This window comes from Sciurus carolinensis, chromosome 2 (genome assembly GCF_902686445.1).
Source record: "Sciurus carolinensis chromosome 2, mSciCar1.2, whole genome shotgun sequence".
In the NCBI taxonomy this organism is placed as follows: domain Eukaryota; kingdom Metazoa; phylum Chordata; class Mammalia; order Rodentia; family Sciuridae; genus Sciurus; species Sciurus carolinensis.
In genome coordinates this window covers 109,366,263-109,385,137 of record NC_062214.1, presented here as the reverse complement: position 1 = coordinate 109,385,137, position 18,875 = coordinate 109,366,263, and the positions used below count along the sequence as shown (strand labels likewise).

The 18,875-nt window shown below is 45.3% G+C and overlaps 1 protein-coding gene across 1 annotated transcript; it reads right to left on the bottom strand.

Annotated features, from left to right (window-relative positions):
* Positions 1-969: 969 nt before the first annotated feature.
* Epb42 (erythrocyte membrane protein band 4.2) lies at positions 970-18,699 on the bottom strand. Its single transcript, XM_047541890.1, has 13 exons — positions 18,690-18,699; positions 16,041-16,226; positions 14,315-14,548; positions 11,192-11,310; positions 10,205-10,309; positions 9,062-9,239; positions 8,328-8,466; positions 7,956-8,059; positions 6,984-7,226; positions 5,506-5,805; positions 4,137-4,297; positions 2,924-3,057; positions 970-1,132 (listed from the first exon to the last, which is right to left on the bottom strand). Exons 1-13 carry the CDS (start codon positions 18,697-18,699, stop codon positions 970-972), a joined length of 2,076 nt encoding a protein of 691 aa, XP_047397846.1.
* Between the last annotated feature and the right edge of the window lie 176 nt (positions 18,700-18,875).

Here is an 18,875-nt window from a genome sequence, read left to right as displayed (position 1 = left end):
TTTTTTTTGTAGTGCTGGAGATTGAACCCAGGGCCTTGTGCATACAAGGCAAGCATTCTACCAACTGAGCTATAACCCCAACCCTATATATTTAAAAATTTTTTTTAAATTGATACTGAGGATTGAACCCAGGGGTACTTTACCACTGAGCAAAGCTATATCCCCAGTTCCTTTTTTTTTTTTTTTTTTTAAGTCATTATATACTTATTTTTAACATGCTGAGGTTTGAACCCAGTGCCTCACATGGGCTAGGCAAGTGCTCTGCCACTCAGCCCCAGCCCCAGCCCAGTTCCTCTTTTTTTTTTTTTTTTTTTTTGAGGCAGGTCTTGGTAAGTGGCCATTGCTGGCCTTGAACTTGGGATCCTTCTGTCTCAGCCTACCAAGTCACTGTGATTATGGGTGTGCACCACTATGTGTGACCTATGTTGTATATTTTATACCTTTGTTCAGTCATCTTTGGATCTTTAAGGATAATGGTCAGGGATAGTACTAATCAGTGTAATTTTAGGATTATCTAAAAATTTTACTCTTAGCTAATATTATCCTACTTCATCAGAAACAGAAGAATGATTTGCTTATTAGGTTCTTTCCTTTGCCTCTAAGTTAGTGAATGTATTATTGAATAATAAAATGGTTGTGAAAAGCCCCAAACTTAGAAAATCTGAATGTACTCTGAAAAGGCACTCCAAATATGTAGAAATACTTTGAAAAGTTATCGGAGTACCTTTTTAAAGGCTTCCTTTTGTTACTCAGATTTAGTGGTTCTATTCTAAAACAACTAGCCTTCCTGGCTGCTTTAAGCCAGGGTGACAGATCTTTTGGTTTCTTGGAATTTAACTTTGTTCTTGGTTCTTCCCCTCAACCTGAGTGGAGAGGCATTGGTTTGATAAAGTTTACCTCCCCAGCACGTTTGGTTTTAGACTGTAATTTCAAGAGTTGGTGGGAAGAATGGTGATAAGAGCTGAAAGTTTAGGCTGAAAGTTCTGGGGCTACCACAGTGACACTTCTGTAGCTTGTTAGGTTCTGGAACATGTTGCAATCCATTTCCACAATGAGCCTCTGGAGCCCCAGCTGTGTTGGTGTGAACTGGAACTGGGTGCACAAGGTATTTCCAGGCCGCACAGAACCTAATCTGAAATAAAGGAAAAAGTGGGTGCTAATTCTGTCAACAGGTCTATTGGTTTCCTGGTTACAGTAACTCCAGTCTTTGCTTGAAGAGGTGGACCATGAGAAAAATCATCTATGTACATTGCTCTTAAGCCAGAGGTGGTTAGAAGGGAATAGAAGGCCAGAACCTCCCTACACTGGGCAACTGCATAGTTCAAAAGAAAAGAATATTGAAGGATGCATTCTTTCATCACCTGTCATTCAGTCTGTCAGTTCTTGGTAATAGGATGTGAGTATGTTTGAAAAATACTATAGTTTTGGAACCCTCACTTAGTGCTGAGCATTGTAGGTGGAACAGGCATGTTGGGAGAATATCACTGTGTGGTAGGTGGTAGTTGGAGTCCCTGTCAGCCTCCTGGCCTGCTGAAGACCTTTTGGTGACTGAGAGAATGGTGTGGATTTCTTCTGAGGAGTTTTGCCATACAGTGGACTTGGTAGACCATAAAAGTCTGGTAAAATGTTGGCAGTTCCTTCTGTCTTAACTAGCAAGGGAGGTCATTTAGTTCTATGAGGCTAAGGCAGCAACTCAATAACCTGACTGTCAGGGACCTCAAGGAAGACAGAAATAGGGATTTTGAACTCTATATTGTGTATCCAATGAAGGATGCAGTGGACATACTGAAAGAATATTACAATATCTAAAATCAACAAGAATGTAGAATACACAGGAACTCGTACAAATCAACAAGAAAAAATGGCAGGAACAACAAAAAACTGGACAAAGGTAAGGATAAACTATATAGAGAGGAGGAAGTATAAACAGTGAAGAAACAGGAAGAGTGGCAAGTTAGATCAGTAGTAAGATATTACTTGTTTTCTGTTAGACTGGAAGAAATTAAAAAGCTGGGTTTTACTACCAGTGGCAGAGAGATAGGAATATAGAAACTCTCATGTACTGCTGGAGGAAGTGTAGATTTCTGTAGCCATTTTGCAAACAAATCTGAAAGTACCTGGTCAAACCAGATCATATCCTGTAACCCAGCAATTTCATACCTGGGCATATATATCCCCTGACCCCATCAAACCAAGCATATAAGGGGACATACATGAGGCTGTTCACTACAACAATATTTATGGTGTCAAAGTTGTAGGCACTCTGGGTGGCTGTCATCATGGAGTGAAGTGGTAAAAAGTGATGGATGTACATCATGGATTATTATGTAGTAAAAACAATGAACTTGATGTGTGAATCTTAAAATCAGTTCTTAGTGAAAAGATACAAGTAGACATTTATATAAGTTAAAAATACTCATGAAGAAACAGTATACATTTTATACATATAGAAAGGATACACATATAGAAAAATACATGAAGGGTAGTGGTGTGAGTGCAAGTAGGGAATGAGAATAATAGGGAATAAATTAAAATTGTACGTGGTGGTGATAGAGTGCAGCTGAGTGCAGCTCACCCTCCCTGTGATGTTTTCTAGCACCCAGCCCTGACTTCCCACATTCACTGGCAATACCCAGGCTCTCCCTGTATGATCAGGGCAATAACTAGGGTGAAGTGGTTGGTTGCCTGAGAGGCCTGCACAGGTGCTACTCACCCCTGCCTGTGGATATAGTGGTCCCAGGATCAGAGAGGCCATTTGGTAGTCTTAATCATGTAATTCATTTAATTCAACTTCTGGAGTTTTTTTTTTTTTTTTTTTTTTTCGCTTCCAAACCATGGGAAAAAGATTTTTTAATCATTGTTTTTGGGTCTTTGCCTTTCTGTCCAGATGTATCAACAGGATAAGAAGCTTGCAGTCTCTTACCTGTATTTCCTCTCTCTGTAAATGAGCCCCTTTCCAAAGATGGAGATCACGCAGTCCATCATGGGGGAGTCTAGGGAGTTATGGATGCTAACTGAGGCTGTAAGAGGTTGATATTGCTTGGCTCTCTCTGGCATCTGTGGGAAGGGGCAACATGTGAAGTGATACAAAAGGCACAGAACCATCACACCTTCCCCTCCTGTGCCCCCCTTCCCTCCTCAGTTATGCCTCTCATCTCTTCCACCCTGACCCAAGCTGCCCAGCTGAATTCTTTGCCTTCTCCCCAATCTTCCTACATTTACTCTCACCCTTGATCCATCACTAACACTCTGATGGTTCCTGTTCTCTGTTTAGAAGTCTTGAAGGATCTCCCATTGCCTTCAGAATCTAGCTTAGTTTGCATTCAGGGTCCTTCACGATCTGCCCCAAACCCATCTTTCCAACCTTGTCTGTTCTTCCCCTGCATAAGGACACTCCATCCATATCAGGGACTTTCCCATCCCCAGCACACCCCTTGGGCTCCTTTCCTTTGCACCTCTCTGTGTCCTTTTCTGCCTTCAGTGGTCTTCCTCTACCTCTGCACTGAAAGCATACCCATGTCTCAAAGCACGTGATAAATGTCATCTCCTTCACAAAATTGTCCATAAACCCACCAGCTAGAGTTAATCTCTTTTACTTCAGTTTTCTCATAATGACTTTGTACCTCTCTTAAAGCAGTAGAAGACAAAATGTTGTGTCTCCTTTACTAAACTCCTTCAACAGGGACCAGATATCATTCATTTTGGCCATGGTAGACTTGTGGAAAGAGGGTTGGGTCAAGAACCATAAGCTTCTAGAACTTCCTACATTTATGCTCTTGGATATGTTGCTCTCTAGGACTCAGTTTTTTCATCTGAATAATAGAAACAGTTCCACCTAAGAGACTTTTGTATTGAAATAAAAGAGGTAAAAATACTAAAGGCTAAATAAACACAGCCTATTATTAAGTGTGGTTAAGTACGTTTAGAAACCTTTACTTAACCATCTGAAGTTGAAAAACTTAAACTTTAATCCTACATGTAAGAAGTCATCTCTTTGAAGAGAGTTCTCAAACCTAGCATTGTTAGGTAATTATGCACCATGCTCATCTACTCTAAGGCTTGAGGGTCTCATCTTCCTTCTGAAATGATCAGAGTGGCAGCAGATGAGAGCAATTCAGGAAAGAACCAGTGCCTACCTGGATAGCAAGGTGTGGTCTACAAATGGTGACGTCTTCCTGAGCAAAGCAGCTAAGACCAGATTCAGAATGTGTTGCCACTACAGTGAGTCTGAGGAAGCTATTCTCAGGTGGGTTTCGTTCAAAATGGGAGAAGGACAGGCTGGTGGTTATTCTCTTAACTGAAACATATGATGGGCAGAGTCAGTGCAAAGGGGTGAGTGCATACACCCCTGAAACAAACCATAGTTCCTTACACTGTGCAAAGAACTCACGGTCTTACCAAGTTCAGAAAGAGACCTGACTACCCACAGCAGCTATAAACTTTACACTTGCTCAAGACCCTACCCTTACCCTCCATTCCCACTGCGACCTCCACCAACCCTCTTGGTAGACTGCTTCCATGTGATTGCGGAAAAGTTCCCATGAATTAGAACAAGGCAAGTTCTTTTGGCCTCGGTGTCCTGATCTCATAATAATGGAATGGTTTGTTCTAAATGAGATGATGCTGAATGAAGAACCTGATACACAATAGTTGTTGAATATTTGCTCACATAGTTCTTTCCCATTCTCTGCTTCTTTCCTTTTTCAGAGAACAAAACCCAGACTCCTTAGCATTATATACAAGACCCATCATGATCTGGGCTCCATGTAGTTCTGTCACCAATGCTCCTGCTCCTATTGTCACTGCCCTGTGTTTGGAGAGGGAACAATGACGGAGATTCTGGAGGCAAGGGAATGGTCAGGAAATCCTGTAGACAAACTCTAACCCACTGTTTCTCAAACTTGCCTTCACATTGGAATCACCTGAGGAGTTTAAAAAATTCTGATGTTTGTGTCCATCATGGAGTTTCTGATTTCATTGCCTGGATGCAGCCCAAGCATTAAACTTCCCCATGTGACTGATGTAGACAAAGTTTGAGAATGACTGCTCTAGTCCAGGGAATCTTAACCCTAGAACACATGGAGCTTTAAAAAAAGTACCAGTGTCTGGACCCCACCCAGACTAATTAAACAAGAATCTCAGGGAGGAGGAATCTGTGCACATGTTCCTTTTGTCTGAAATGCCAGACACTTTTCTGTCTATGTCACTCCTGCCTGTCCTTCAAGACTCAGTATGGCGGGAGTCATCTGGGGGCAGCCCACTCCAGCCTGGGTGAGATACTCTTCTGCCACTGTACTCTGTTCACCTCCTCAGGTGCCTCCTCACTGCTATGATAGGTCTGTTTGCTTATCTGACTGCAGTTGAAATTGTGATTTTTTTCACTAGTGTCAGGTTCAATAAATATGTGTTGAATGACTGATTGAGAAAGCCTTCTCTGGAGATCTGTGGCAGTGCCCAGGGTGGAGCCTGGTGTGTCAGGGATGTCTGGTGGGGCCGTAGAGTTACCCAGTTTGGCGCTGAGTGTAAGAGACCTCTTCTCCTTCCAGAGCTCAGCAGCAAGCACTCCGTTGTAATACAGGGCCTGGGCCCCAATTACCAGTTGCACCGCCTTCTCCTGGTCACTTGGGTTAAACAGGGTCACTGAGAGTTGGGCATCCCCTCTCAAGGGAAAGGAGCTGGGTGCTTCCAAGAACAGGTAAAGAGGATCAGCCCACTCATAGCTGGAGGGTGTGATGCCATTGCGTTTCTGCTGTTTCATTCTCTTTTCCTGTACTCTCTCCAGTACCTCTTTTTCTTGAAGAGATCCTGGAATAAGGAAGAGACAAAGCAGGTCTGTCACCTAGCAGGTACAGACCCTTCTAATTAAAGTTCAGATACCAAAGTCACAAAAACTTTGCAAACCTCTAAGGTCATATTTAGCCACAAAAAGCCTGTGTTAGGCAGAGCCACCACAAATAATGTGTTTCTTCCAAGCCACTCAAGACCAAGTTCTTCAACTGCAATAAATTTGCCCCTTAAATAAGGAGAGAGTAAGCTTTGCAACAAGTCAACACTGTCTCTGAGGACAGTTTTTCAGGGAATTAAATCTCCCTATGTGAAGGAATTTGGACTTACTCCAAGGGCAATGGGGCCATGGAATATTCTGGAGTTGGTGGGGAGCATAATGATATTTGTATCTTAGCTCATTCTGGAAACCGAAAATTGAAAATAGAACCATGATGAAGATACTAGAGGCAGGTGGCCCAGTTAGCAAACTCTTGTAATCTTGTAAACAAGAGGTAATGAGGCCTGGATTAATTCTAGGCAATGGACAAGAACTCGGGAGGCAGATTCATGTGAGGATAATATGTGGAGGTAAAAGGGGGAAGGACTCCCTTCTTCTTTAGACAAATAGGTGGAAAGAAATGCCACTGACTAACATGAAGGAAGAGCTGAGGAGTTGGAGGAGGAGAGAGGAAGGCAACATCAAAACTTTTCTGGAGGACTGGGGAGATAGCTCAGCTGGTAGAGTGCTTGCCTTGATAGTACAAGGCCCTGAGTTTGATCCCCAGTACTGCAAACAACAACAACAACAACAACAAAAAACAAAACAAAACAAAAAAAAACAACTTTTCTGGAAACTGGGCCTAGTATTGAGTGTATTGTCTTACAGCAGTAGTTCTCAACTCAGGGGCAATTGTACACTCCATCCCCCACAACATTTAGAAATGCCTGAAGACACTTTTGGTTGTCACAGCTGGTATGTGAGAGGTGCTGACATCTCATGGATAGAGACCAGCAATGATGCTACAGGTCCTATGATCACAGCCCCCTACAACAAAGATATATCTGGTCCAAAGGGTCAATAGTGTCCAGCAGGGTTGCAAGACCTTGATAGATACGATGGACAAAGGTTTGGAACTTTTCCTGGCCTACATCTGTCTGGCCTATATCCACCCCTCATTTCAGTGCCTATAAGCCTGGGGCCCTTTCCTGGTCAGTACCTGCAGGATACTTGTAGTTCTGAGTGATGTCCTCACAGCGATCACTGTCCACAACCTTAGTGCTGATGTTGTTGCCAACATACTTTGTATTGGAGTTGGTCAATTCTAGTTTTCCATCCTCACAGCACTTCCAGACCACACATGAGGCATTTACTGCAGCAAAAAGGTCTGACACTGCAGGGGTCAGCTCCAGTATCCCATCCTTGACTGCTTTGACTGGGACAAGATCATAGGATCCTAGGACTGAGGGAGAGAAAGTTTGAAGAGTAAAAGAACCACTCCCAGACCTCTCCTCTGCTCTACTCAGAGCTGTATCACATTAGTCCCTACCCTGCCCCCTATTTCCTACCACCCAAGCTCCAGGTCAGAGGTGATGCTAAGCAGTTTCTAAGAGGGCATCAGAGAGATGAGACTCCAATCACAAAGTAAAAATATTTTTTGGTTATAGTATATGGCAGGAACCCTCTCAGAAACTGGCTGGGAAGGACCTCAGAGGAACATGTGTCATACATGGGGGTTCCCAGGTCAGCTGTACTACAGATATGACAGGGACAGGTCATCTTCCTTGAGCACTTGCTATCTGCCAGTTCTGTTCCTGAGCAAGGAAGAGCCACCCTTCCATGGTGGCTGAAGTTTCCTTTTCTGGACTTAAGTCCTGAAACCTTCCCCATCCATATCCAGAATCTCAGAAGACCTACCATGCTCTCTTGCCCTAGTACTTCCACTATCCAGGATCTTAAGACCCTCTTCTCTTCATTGAAGTGCAAATTCCTTGTGTGTTGCACTAAGGTGGTCCTGATCTCCTTATAACACATGACCAGGATGACTGAGCATGCTGGCATCAGGTCAGCCTTCTACTAACTGCCATTGTTCCTTCTGCTTCTGTTTTGAGAACATAGGTCCCCCACCTGCTGCTCCTGTTTTCTCTCTGAGAGACCCCTGGATAGTCCTAGGCCCACTCCCAGGTTTTACCTTCACCTTCATTAGGAACATGTGGATTAAGAATCTGCCATCCATCATAACCCTGGGGCAAATCAGGCCTGGTCATCCAGCACTCTGTGGAAGTCTGGAAGATCCTGAAGGTATCAAATGCGAATGGGAAGAAAAAGAGCATTAAGGTGATTCTAGAAATGCAGACTAGCAGAGTCATTGTTACCATGGGGATGGTAAAAGTGACTGCAACATTCCCAGGAAGGCGGGTACACAACAGGACTGGCCATTAGTGCCTGCCTCCAAGAGTCCTGAAGCCTACTCTCAGTGCCATGGCCACTGGGGATGTGGGGTTTCCCATGAGGTTTTATCAAATGGGTTTGGAGCTCTTCTGGCCTGGATTGGGCTTCTCACCAGATGCGGCCTCTCTGGCCTTCTCCATTCTGGAGCCCCTCCTCATTGTAATACTCATCCACCAACAGGTCCCCGTGAGTGCCCTGGGCTGATGCAAATGTGGTAAGGACACGGGCTGGGATTCCCAGGCATCGCAGCACTGCAGAGAAGAGGTGAAGGGTGTCAGAGGGAGCAGAGAACCTGGGCCCAGGGGAGTGGACACAATGCATATGGCTAGAATTTTCAGTGTCTCTTTTGGATAGGCTTTGTCTTAAATGTCAGGTGACATTATGGAAGGAGGAGCACAGCATTAGGAATTTAGAACTGACACCTAAGAAGAGGACATATAAAGACTGGTCAAGGAGGTCAAGGAGGTATGAATTACACGGCACTTGAGTACAGAGCATGGGAAAGGACTGCAGAATAGAGGACAGAGTTTGCTCTTTTGCAGCAAAGTGAGGGAATGTTTCTGAGAGAAAGTAACAGGGAGCAGAATTTGCAAAAGGGCCCAACTTTGCTGAGGGGAAAAGAAGCAAAAGTTGTCAGGAAGGATTGGCTAGGACAAGGAGGTGGTTTCTTAGTAAGACTGAACCATTTATGGATGTGATGAAGGTGAGGGAAAAGCTGCAGAGTGGAGGCAGTGCCTACTTTTGGAGATGTCCCTCCCAAATGGAAGGCCAAGGGACAACTCAGGACACAGGACAGATAATAAGCAGCAGCCCAGGTGACTGACCTGTGCATTGCCTGCTCTGTACCTGTGCAAGCAACAGTGGCCAGCACCCAGGCCTGACCCTCATATACAGGTCGCCCTTGGCCAGTGAGCCACTGCCGCAGGATGGGTGCACTTCCTCGGCGCTTGTTCAGCAAGGCCCCTTCCTGTGCAGTCTGGGTCTTCGGAATGGGCAAAACACTCCTCTGCTTGAGAGTTTGCAGCTGTTTGGGGAAATATGTGGGTGTCAGTGTGAGTCACACAGCATAAAATACATGAAATACATGAAAGTTCACTGCACAAATCAGAATCACCAGAGACTTGTTAAATCTGAATGCTTCTGTGCTGTATCCTAGACCCACTGGGTTGTCATTGTTAGAGGTCAGGCCCAGGACGCCTTTTAAATAAGTCCCCCTGCTTGAGCCACAGAGAGGAGCAAGAGAGCTGCTGGGAAGTGCTTGATCATGGGTCATTAGCTTCCCTTGCCCTCACTCCTTTGACTTGGTTTACCCTGGTCTTGGAGGCTTTCTTCCTCCACATAGGCTGGCCTTGGTCCTCACTTCCTTTTCAGAGTGGACCTCAGAGGCACCTGAGGAAATAGCACATTACCCCTGTGGAAGAACTTTTAGAGACAAGGAAAAGTACCAGGCTACCTTCATGGTCTGCATTATTCTTAGGGACCATCTAGAAATAAAGACAAGTCCCTTGATCACAGTAGCAGCAAGCACTAGTAGGATAATCACTACAGTTGGGGCTGGGAGGGTGCAGTGGATGGGTTGGGGGAGGAGTCCTTTGAGGAATCCCAGGTCACTTTTCCTCCTCAGCTGGCTTTTATATATATTTATTTTAGTTGTTGATGGACCTTTATTTTATTTATTTATATGCAGTGCCGAGATGAACCCAGTACCTCACACATGCTAGGCAAGCATAGTCTACCACTGAGCTACAACCCCAGCCCCTTTTTTTCTGGAGGGATGATACCTCTTTCTGCTTTTATTGCCCCTGTGGAGGCTATTGCCTGTCCTTCTCCCCTCCTTAGTGGGACCCTTCTCTGGGAACTATTCCCCACATCCCAGGAGGAGGGCGCTGTTTGTGACTTGAGGACTTCCAGGGCATAGAGATGGGAAAGGTTTGTCAAAGGGCTCTTGTCCCATCTCTTCCTCCCTCTGGCTCCCCACTTCTCACTCACCAAGGTGCCCAACACATGGGCCACATGCACAGGCTGGCTCCACTTCTCCACGTGCTTGTCCATGCCTAGCAAGACAAGGCTGATGTCCATGACATCCCTCTCGAACTGTAAGACCACACAGGGCCACAATGAAGGGTCTCCAGGTCAGGCCCTCATTCCCCAGGACAGCCCCATCATCTCATCCTCCCAGACTTAGGTTCTGGACCTTCCTCTCCTGCTTCCTTGTCTCCTGTTCTGTCTTTTCCTTCTCTCCCACTGGGCCCCCTGGTCACTGTGTCCCAGCATCCAGACCTTTGCCTGTTCTGTTGTTTGATGCACATGAGAGGTGTGAACTCTTGAGGACAGACAGCACTGTTTCATTTTATTTCATATCATGAGTTCCTACTGCCGCACACCTGAGCCAGGTATGGAGAATATCAAGGTAACTCCTGCTTTGTAGGAGCCCCCAGTTTAGAACTAGAGATACATACATGGCCCTTAGATTATAGGGCTCTATAGAGATACCAGTGCAGAGGAGAGAATGCAATGGAGAGAATCCCTCTGCTTTTAGGGGTTGGGGAAAGCTGTTTCAGAAAATCTTAAGAGATAGATAGGAGTTTTCTAGGGGATAAAGGAGAGAAGCAGGCAGAGAGAACATTCAGCCTGGATTCCCTGCATCTAAGACACTGGGCAGCTTGTGGGAAAAGGAAAGCAGTGACCTGGTTGAAAGGGCCTTGGGTGTCAGGCCAAGGAATTTAGTCTTGATCCTATACATAGTGGGAATTTAATAGAGGCTTCATGTGTCATAACTTTGGGGAAGATAACTCTGGCAGCTGTGGAAGATGGTGTGGTGAGACCGAGTGGAAAGGGAGGTACCACAGTGCCAAAATGTGCTAAAGTAATGACCTCACAACTGGGGGCTTTTGGATCTGACAACTCTGTCTGACCTGAACGTGGAAGATTATGGGATAGCCACTGTCCTTTCCCTCCCTTGGAGGTCCCTAATACCTGGCCGAAGTCCCAGGGCTCTTCCTGGATGCAGTCAGCTGTGCCCAGGTAGATAAGGCCGTTCTGGTTCAACAAATACTCCCTGCGTTGAGCCTCATTTGGCAAAAATACATCATCCTCTGGCAAGAAGAAGGAAGGAAGGAGAACTTTGAAGGGTACCAGGCTTGCCCTCCACACCCAGGTCTTTGCCTTCCTAGCCCAGGTTAGATTTGGCTACAGACCTCCTCTGCAGCTCTGGGCCTAATAAAGATTGAGGGAGAAGTCCCTCTTCCACTGTCCCCTCTGGGACCTGGCCCAGAATCCCTGGATCAGTCAGGGTGTGGCCTTCATGTTAGCCAGGCAGATAGGAACAAAACAATCCTAAAAAGAAGAATGGTTCCCAGAAGGTGTTTGCAGACAGAGCAGTATCAGCCCAAGGGAAATCATAGGCTAACAGGAGTGAGCAGAAGAAAGAGGAGTGGGAGGTAAACAGGATAGGAAGGGGTAGTGGACTTCTACCCTCGGTCTAGAACTTCCACTATCTCTTCCTGATGCCCCTTCTGCTTCTCTCACCCCAGAGCTAGGCTGGGCAACTTTGGAGGAGGCCATGGCCCACTCCAGGAAGCTGGAGCAGCACAGGGAACCGCTCTGCTTGCCAAGTCCTATCTCTGACCTGGTGGTGGGAAGGAGTTGGGGTGATTAGATTAGGTCCTGAAAACTATTAAAAGGATTTCCAGGCCAGGCACGGTGGTGCACGCCTGTAATCCCAGAAGCTTGGAAGGCTGAGGCAGGAGGATTATGAGTTCAAAGCCAGCCTCCACAATTTAGCAAGGCACTAAGCAACTCAGTGAAACCCTGTCTCTAAATAAAATACAAAAAAGGGTTGGGGATGTGGTTCAGTGGCTAAGTATCCCTGAGTTCAATCCCCAGTGCCTCGCCCAACCCCCCAAAATGGATTTCCAGGCCATCCAGAGAAGCTAATGGGCCCTCCGCAGGCATCCAGTTGAAATGAAAGTACTTCGAGTAAGAGAAAGATAGGATATTAGAAATCAGGAAGTCCTGAAAAATCTGGGGTCTAAAATCACAGAACTGTATTCCAAGGAACCTTGAACTCCTGCGTATCCATTGAGTACTCTCTATGAAGTCAGTTAGATGTCACTTCTTCAGAAATCACTTCAAATGTAGGTATTTGGCTCTAGGATCTGGGAAGAACACAGGCAGCACCACTACCTCTTCTCAGCTGGGGTGCAGTTCTCCTTTATAAAGTCCATGGCCTGACTTTCATCATGATGTAAAAATTCCTTTTGAATCCAGGAAAGTTCCATCTCCAAGTGTGCTGAGACAGATGCTAGAAACTCTCTGAACCTCTTTGGATCACCTCTCAGTGGACCAGAGCCAACAACTCACCACTGCCCATACCAGCACCTCCATGCACAATTGCACACTCACATGAAAGGCCTCCGTAGGTGACTCCCTGCACACTGAGCATGAAGTCAGGAATCCTGGCACCAGTCAAGACTGGCTTCCCTTTGAACCCAGCACTGTTCTACAACTGTTTTAGCTGGTCTGTAATCTGGCTGCCAGGCCCTAGCTCTGGATTTGGACTCAGTTAGCAAGAGATACCCCAAGGCCTGTTTTTGGAGAAATGGCTTAAAGGCCTTCACCATGTGGAAGGCCATGCCATGGGGTCAAGCTGAAGGCCCTGAATCCACATTCACCCACATGGAGTAAGGGCACCTGAATGGACACTAATTCCCATCTGTTGCTCCATCTGCCTACCCTTTGGAGCAGGAGAGAGGGTCTGAACTGAGGACAGGCAAGACCATCCAAAGCACAGAGTGGAGATTGGAAAACCCCACCCTGGATGAGAGAAATAGAGAAAGTGAGGACTCTAGGCTTCAGAGAAACAGTCAGGACCTGGGTAACTGTGAAGGGTATTTTACTTCCCTTGTTTCCTCTGACTTCCCTTCCCTGCCTTAAGGGGAGGGGGCCTCAGGTTGACACAGAGACTCACGAAATGAAAGGGATCTTTCAGGGTCTGATGTCTCAAGGACGGGAAGCTAGGAGGAACTATTTCCCATTCTCCCAGTCAACCCTTCAGGGAGCCCAAAGGATTAAGGTGGATGTGGCAGATTTAAAAAGGAAAGGGAAGATCCAATCTTTGGAATGGGAAGGAAGAGAAGAAGCCCCATTGGGTCCTAATTTGGGCAAATCAATCACGTCTAATGGCCCTTTCTTTTTTTTTTTTTTTTTAATATTTTTAGTTGTAGATGGACACAATATCTTTATTTTTTTATGTGGTGCTGAGAATCAAACCCAGTGCCTCACGCGTGCTAGGCAAGCACTCTACCACTGAGCCACAACCTCAGCCCCTCTATATGGCCCTTTCTACATGAAATAGCCCTAGCCTCACTCAGGGCTCAGTTTTACCAGAGGTGGCCACCTACTGAGCCACAGGACGTTGCCTGACCCAAGGGAACCCACCCATAGGCTGGCTGAATTACAGGGCTCCAGTTAGATATTTGGACAGGTCAATATGGAGAGGACCCTGCAATCTGTCTCAAGAACAGAACAAACAAATGCAAAGAAGCAAAGCAAAAGTAGCACATTTACTGTGAAGTTGATGAAGCTTGGGGATTGTCATTAACACAGACCCTTCCACAGATCTCCCTCTTGGAGGGGATTAGCAATTCAAAGTTTTTGTATTGTTTTTCTTAAAGAGGGTCCTTCAAATTTAAGCCCTGGCCCCAGAAAACCTGACAACACCCTGGAGCCAGACTGAAGAAGACAAGGAGATGACAGAGAAGTCCATCCCAAGGGTTTCTTCATTCCTGAAGTCTTTTCCAGCTGTACAGTTAATAAAGTGTAACTTTCCTAGGAACATCTGAGTGTGTCTCAACTCATGTGACCAAAATAACCTGAGTCAGCACCAGGGTTTCAATGGAAGTCCCAGGCTGTTTCTGCCAGGGTGACACCAAGACAGGATGCTGGATTTGAGAAAGCAACTGCAGTAACTGCGTGCTGGGGCTGCCTTTGGAGGGAGCTGCCCTCTGAGCCTGCAGCAAGTGCTCCCTCCCAGACCTGCATCCCAGCTCCAGTGCCTTTGTCCATGTGCAGCCCAGGCTAGCCTAGGTCCAAACTCACCTCTACTCCAGGGGTTGAAGAGCATTGTGAACTGGCCCAAGAGGTGTTCCTTCTCACCCAAGACCTGCAGCAGGAGTGAGTAGGGGCCAATGACAGCGTCTGCAGGTGTGGTCACAGAGATGGTCCAGAACTGGGCATCTCTCTCTTTCACTGCTGCACTCCACCATTTTTGGTCTCCCATAGAGGAAATGGGGAAAGTGACTCGGGTCTTGTTGGTATTGGAAGGCTGCTGTCCTGTGATCCCACAATGATAAATCAGTCATTTGAACTTCTTGGTCACAACTCAGAATAAGAAAGTCAGAGTATAACAAAGATGGGGGAGGTGAAAGTTAGTGTTGGAAGAGAATGAAAGAGGCCCATCCAATAATGAGGAACAGTAAAAGGTGATAGGAGAGCACAGGCTCTTGTTGCTCATGGATCTATGTAGTCAATGAAATGGCCATAGTAATATAGTCTTTCCTCCATTTCTGTGGGGAATTTTTTTTTCCAGGACTTCCTGCAGATACCAAAATCTGAGAACACTCAAGACCCTTACATAAAATGGCATAGTTATTTGCATATAACCTATGAATATCCTCCTATAATTTTAAATCATCTTTAGATATCTTACAATACCTTATACAATGTGAGTCCTATGTGAGGAGTCATTATGCTGGGCTTTTTTTTTTTTTTTGGTGTAGGGGGGGATACTAAGGATTGAAGGATTGAACTCAGGGGCACTCACTCACTGAGCCAAATATCAGCACTATTTTGCATTTTATTTAGAAATAGGGTCTCCCTTAGTTGCTTAATGCCTTACTGTTGCTGAGGTTGGCTTGAGCTTGGGATCCTCTTGCCTCAGCTTCCTGAGCTACTAGGATTACAGGCGTGCACCACTAAACCAGGTGTGCTATATTGCTTAAGGAACATTGGAAAAAGTCTGTATGTATTCAGTACAGACATACCCCAACCCCAACCCCATGGAATTTTCCATTTGTGGTTGGTTGAATCTGAGGATGGGGGAACCCATAGATATGGAGGAATGATTTACTTGCTTCCTGAGGACAACGTGAATGGGAAATACTGGGAAATGATATTGGCAAATTATATCATTATATTGTGTGCATGTCCTAATACGTAGCAACAAATATGCATTATGTATAACTATAATGCACCAATAAAAAATATGAAAAAAGAGGGGGGAAAGGCTGGGTCCAGTGGTGCACACCTATAATCTCAGTGGCTCAGGAGGCTGAGGCAGGAGAATTGTAAATTCAAAGCCATCCTCAGCAATTTGAGGCCCTGTCTCAAAAAAAAAAGGATTGGAGATATGACTCAGTGGTTTCAGATACCAAAAAAAGTGGGGGGAGCGGGAGGCCAATGTGAGGACTGATATTGCATATGAAGTACTGGGTTCAATATTGGACATGTAGTACATCAATAAATAGTGGCAATTAGATATTATATGTACCCTAAGTTAGATCCCATTCAGGCTTTTCTGCAAAAATTAAATTTACAACCCAAAGAAACCCCTTAGTGACAATACTGTTGAGCATTTATCATGAGCATTTCTTATGTCATAACAGACAGCATTTATTATGCACACCATCTTGTGGCCTCCAGGTGGGCAGGACTTCTTAAGACCCCTAGACAGCGTGGGCTATTTGTTCCTTTGTTTCTCTCCTTTGTGCTGGAGAGAGAAACCCCACAGTCCTGCTGCCAAAGATGTCTAGGCCTGTCCACTTACCAGTTTGTGCAATGAGGGTCACCTTCTTCAGGGTAGGAAGAAATGTGTGGACTGGGGCACAGAAGTGCAGACTGATAGTGAAGGGCTGTCCTCTCCGCACAATGAGGTGCCTGGAACTGATGGCCTTGGTATGGTGTTCCTCATTGTTTTTTGCTGCCTGGAAATCACAACTCTTGATACACAGAGCTGTTGTGAAAAAGATAAAAATCACAGACACTAGGTAAATGTGACAATATAAGTAAAAGCAGAGATTCTGAAGTCAGAGACAAGGGTTCAAGTCATTGTTTCAACTTATTAGCTGTGCAACCTCAGGCAAATAACTTAGCCACTCTGAGTCTCAATTTCCTTCTCCTTACAATCATCACCCCTCCTTTCAGAGTTGTAGGGATTAAATGAGATCATATATATATATATATATATATATATATATATATTTAGTATAGTGTCAGACATATTAAAACCCATTACAAGGGACAGTTGTTGTTACTATTATTATAGAGAACAAGGCTTGTTTTCATTGTTGATCTCTTTTTCTGGTCCCAATTCCAAGCAATGAATAAGACCCAGAATTTTGTTCATCCCTATCCATTTTTTCTTAGACCACAATCAAGTAATTTTTAGAACTTGTTTTGAGATCCCTGAATCCAATTCTCTTGTCCTAAAGAGGAGAGGAGTGAGGCTGAGAGTATAACCAGCTCCCTTGAGGTCATGTGTGCTCTTTGACCTAGGGATTCACCAAGCTCTCAGCACCATGCCATTCAGAGAAACTCTACGAGGAGGTGGTCTGATAGGAATCTGTCAATCAATTCTTATTTTACAGAGAGGAGAAAAGACAAGGAACAGAGAATTTTTTAAAAAATATCATTGGCAAGTCCAAAATAAGGCACAATACTGTTAAAAGAAAGTTCAATTCCTCATGCAGTCAAGAAGTTGTGTACTTCTAAATTTCTCTGATGGCAGAGGGCTGTTGGGAGTCTCCCTAGTCTGAAAGGTGGTCTGCAGTGTTTGCTGCAGTGGTTGCAGTTGCTGGGAGGGAGAAACTTTTGCTCACAGCCATGGAATACAGTCTAACCTACTGCAGGGAAGTGATCTGACCCCGATGGCAAAATTCTTCAGGCTCCAAGACATGGCAAATTCATGGTACTCCTGCTTCTGATTTCCATCAGTTCCCAGTCTTTATAGCTTACAGCTCTAGAGTGGAAGGGAAGGATAAAGAAAACATCCTACCTCTTCTAATACTTCTTTCATTAGTGATGGAGCTGATGGAAGATTCCAATGACATAAAAGTGGGGGCAAGACCTGACAGTGTTCAACATGAAGAAGTATGAAAGTGGGCAGAGGAGAAAAGGAACTTTCCTATGTGTCTGATCCTGGTGTCCCTAGATGCTCCTTTTGCCACCTTGTCTACCAGTGGGTTGGTTAGGTCATTGAAATAATAACCTAGCCACAGGAAGGCTGAAATTTGTAAATTGAAAATGGCAGTACTCAGAAACCAGAAACGATTCCTCTCTGTTTGCACAAAGCTGCCCAGGACAAGTCCTGCCTCCTTAGACTGGTTGTGTTGGTGGATGGTAGAATGGTGAACAGTCAGGTGATTTGCCCCTTGGTGTATCTGAGTCCATTTAATGCCTTAATGACCACAGTGTTATAGAAGAGCCACGCTTAAGGATCCATTTGGACTCTGGATCAGTCTGGAAGGTTTCTTCTCCTGCCTTTTTACCTGGTAGGTGCATACTCATCTTCCAAGATCCAAAGGCACCTCGTTTTAAAGTTGTCACTGACTCCTCCAGGCGGAGGTCAGTCCTCTGAGTTCTGAGACTCTGCTTCACTCTTTTTTTAAAAAAATTTTTTAGTTGTAGGTGGACATACCTTTATTTTTATGTGGTACTGAGACTCTAACCCAGGATCCCTCACACGCTAGGCAAGTGTTGTACCACTGAGCCACAACCCCAGCTTGCTTCACCCTTTTCTGCACTTAGTTCATAGCCATCACCTGTTTTTCTCTCTGCAGTCCCTCCCACTGAGCTTCCTGAGGTAGCATTTTTTCATAACTGCATCCCCTGCCCAGCAGGGTGATGAACACAATAGTTACCCAGTCAGTGTTTGCTCAGACAGTGAACCAATAAGAACATTGAGTCAGCACTAAGGAGCGTTTCTCAGAGGTACCACAGGAGCCTCGGGCCCGAGCCCATGCTGACAGACCCTTGCAGAGGTCTCTGAAGCTTCTGCACCCTCCAGGTCTGCTTGACGTTTATGTCTGCCTCTGCCCCTTCTACTTGGTTCCCTGAACTTCACCTTCCCTTTCCTTTCATTGGACTCGTGCTTTCCTGAGGTGTCTCTCATTTGTATCACAGCCCAGTGAACTGTGAACAGTCAGGTTATGATGATCCTGGGATAAGGATGTAAATCCATTTTAAACACTATTGTCATCACACTTGTGACCACCAATTTACCACCACCATATACCCATTACCACTGCACAGCCACACCACCATCTCCTCTCCACCAGCACCCACTTACCTACCCCACCACAGCCACATCATCTCCTCTTCCCTCCCCCCACCATCACCTCTCTTGCCATCCTTTAATGAAAACACATAATGATGGAGGAGTTAATGACAGGTCAGTAAGCCCTGTGGCTTGGCTCACCTTGTCCCATGACTGTAGGCTCTTTATCGACTTCAGCACAGGAAACGCCTGTCTTGAATTGTTGCCTTTAGGCTCCCTCTCTGAATCTATTTTCCAGAGAGAAAATGATGGAATGCTTAAAAATTTGTAAATGGCAAAATTTCTCTCCACTCCTCTTCTGAGTACCCTGATGGGTTTCTTCTCTCC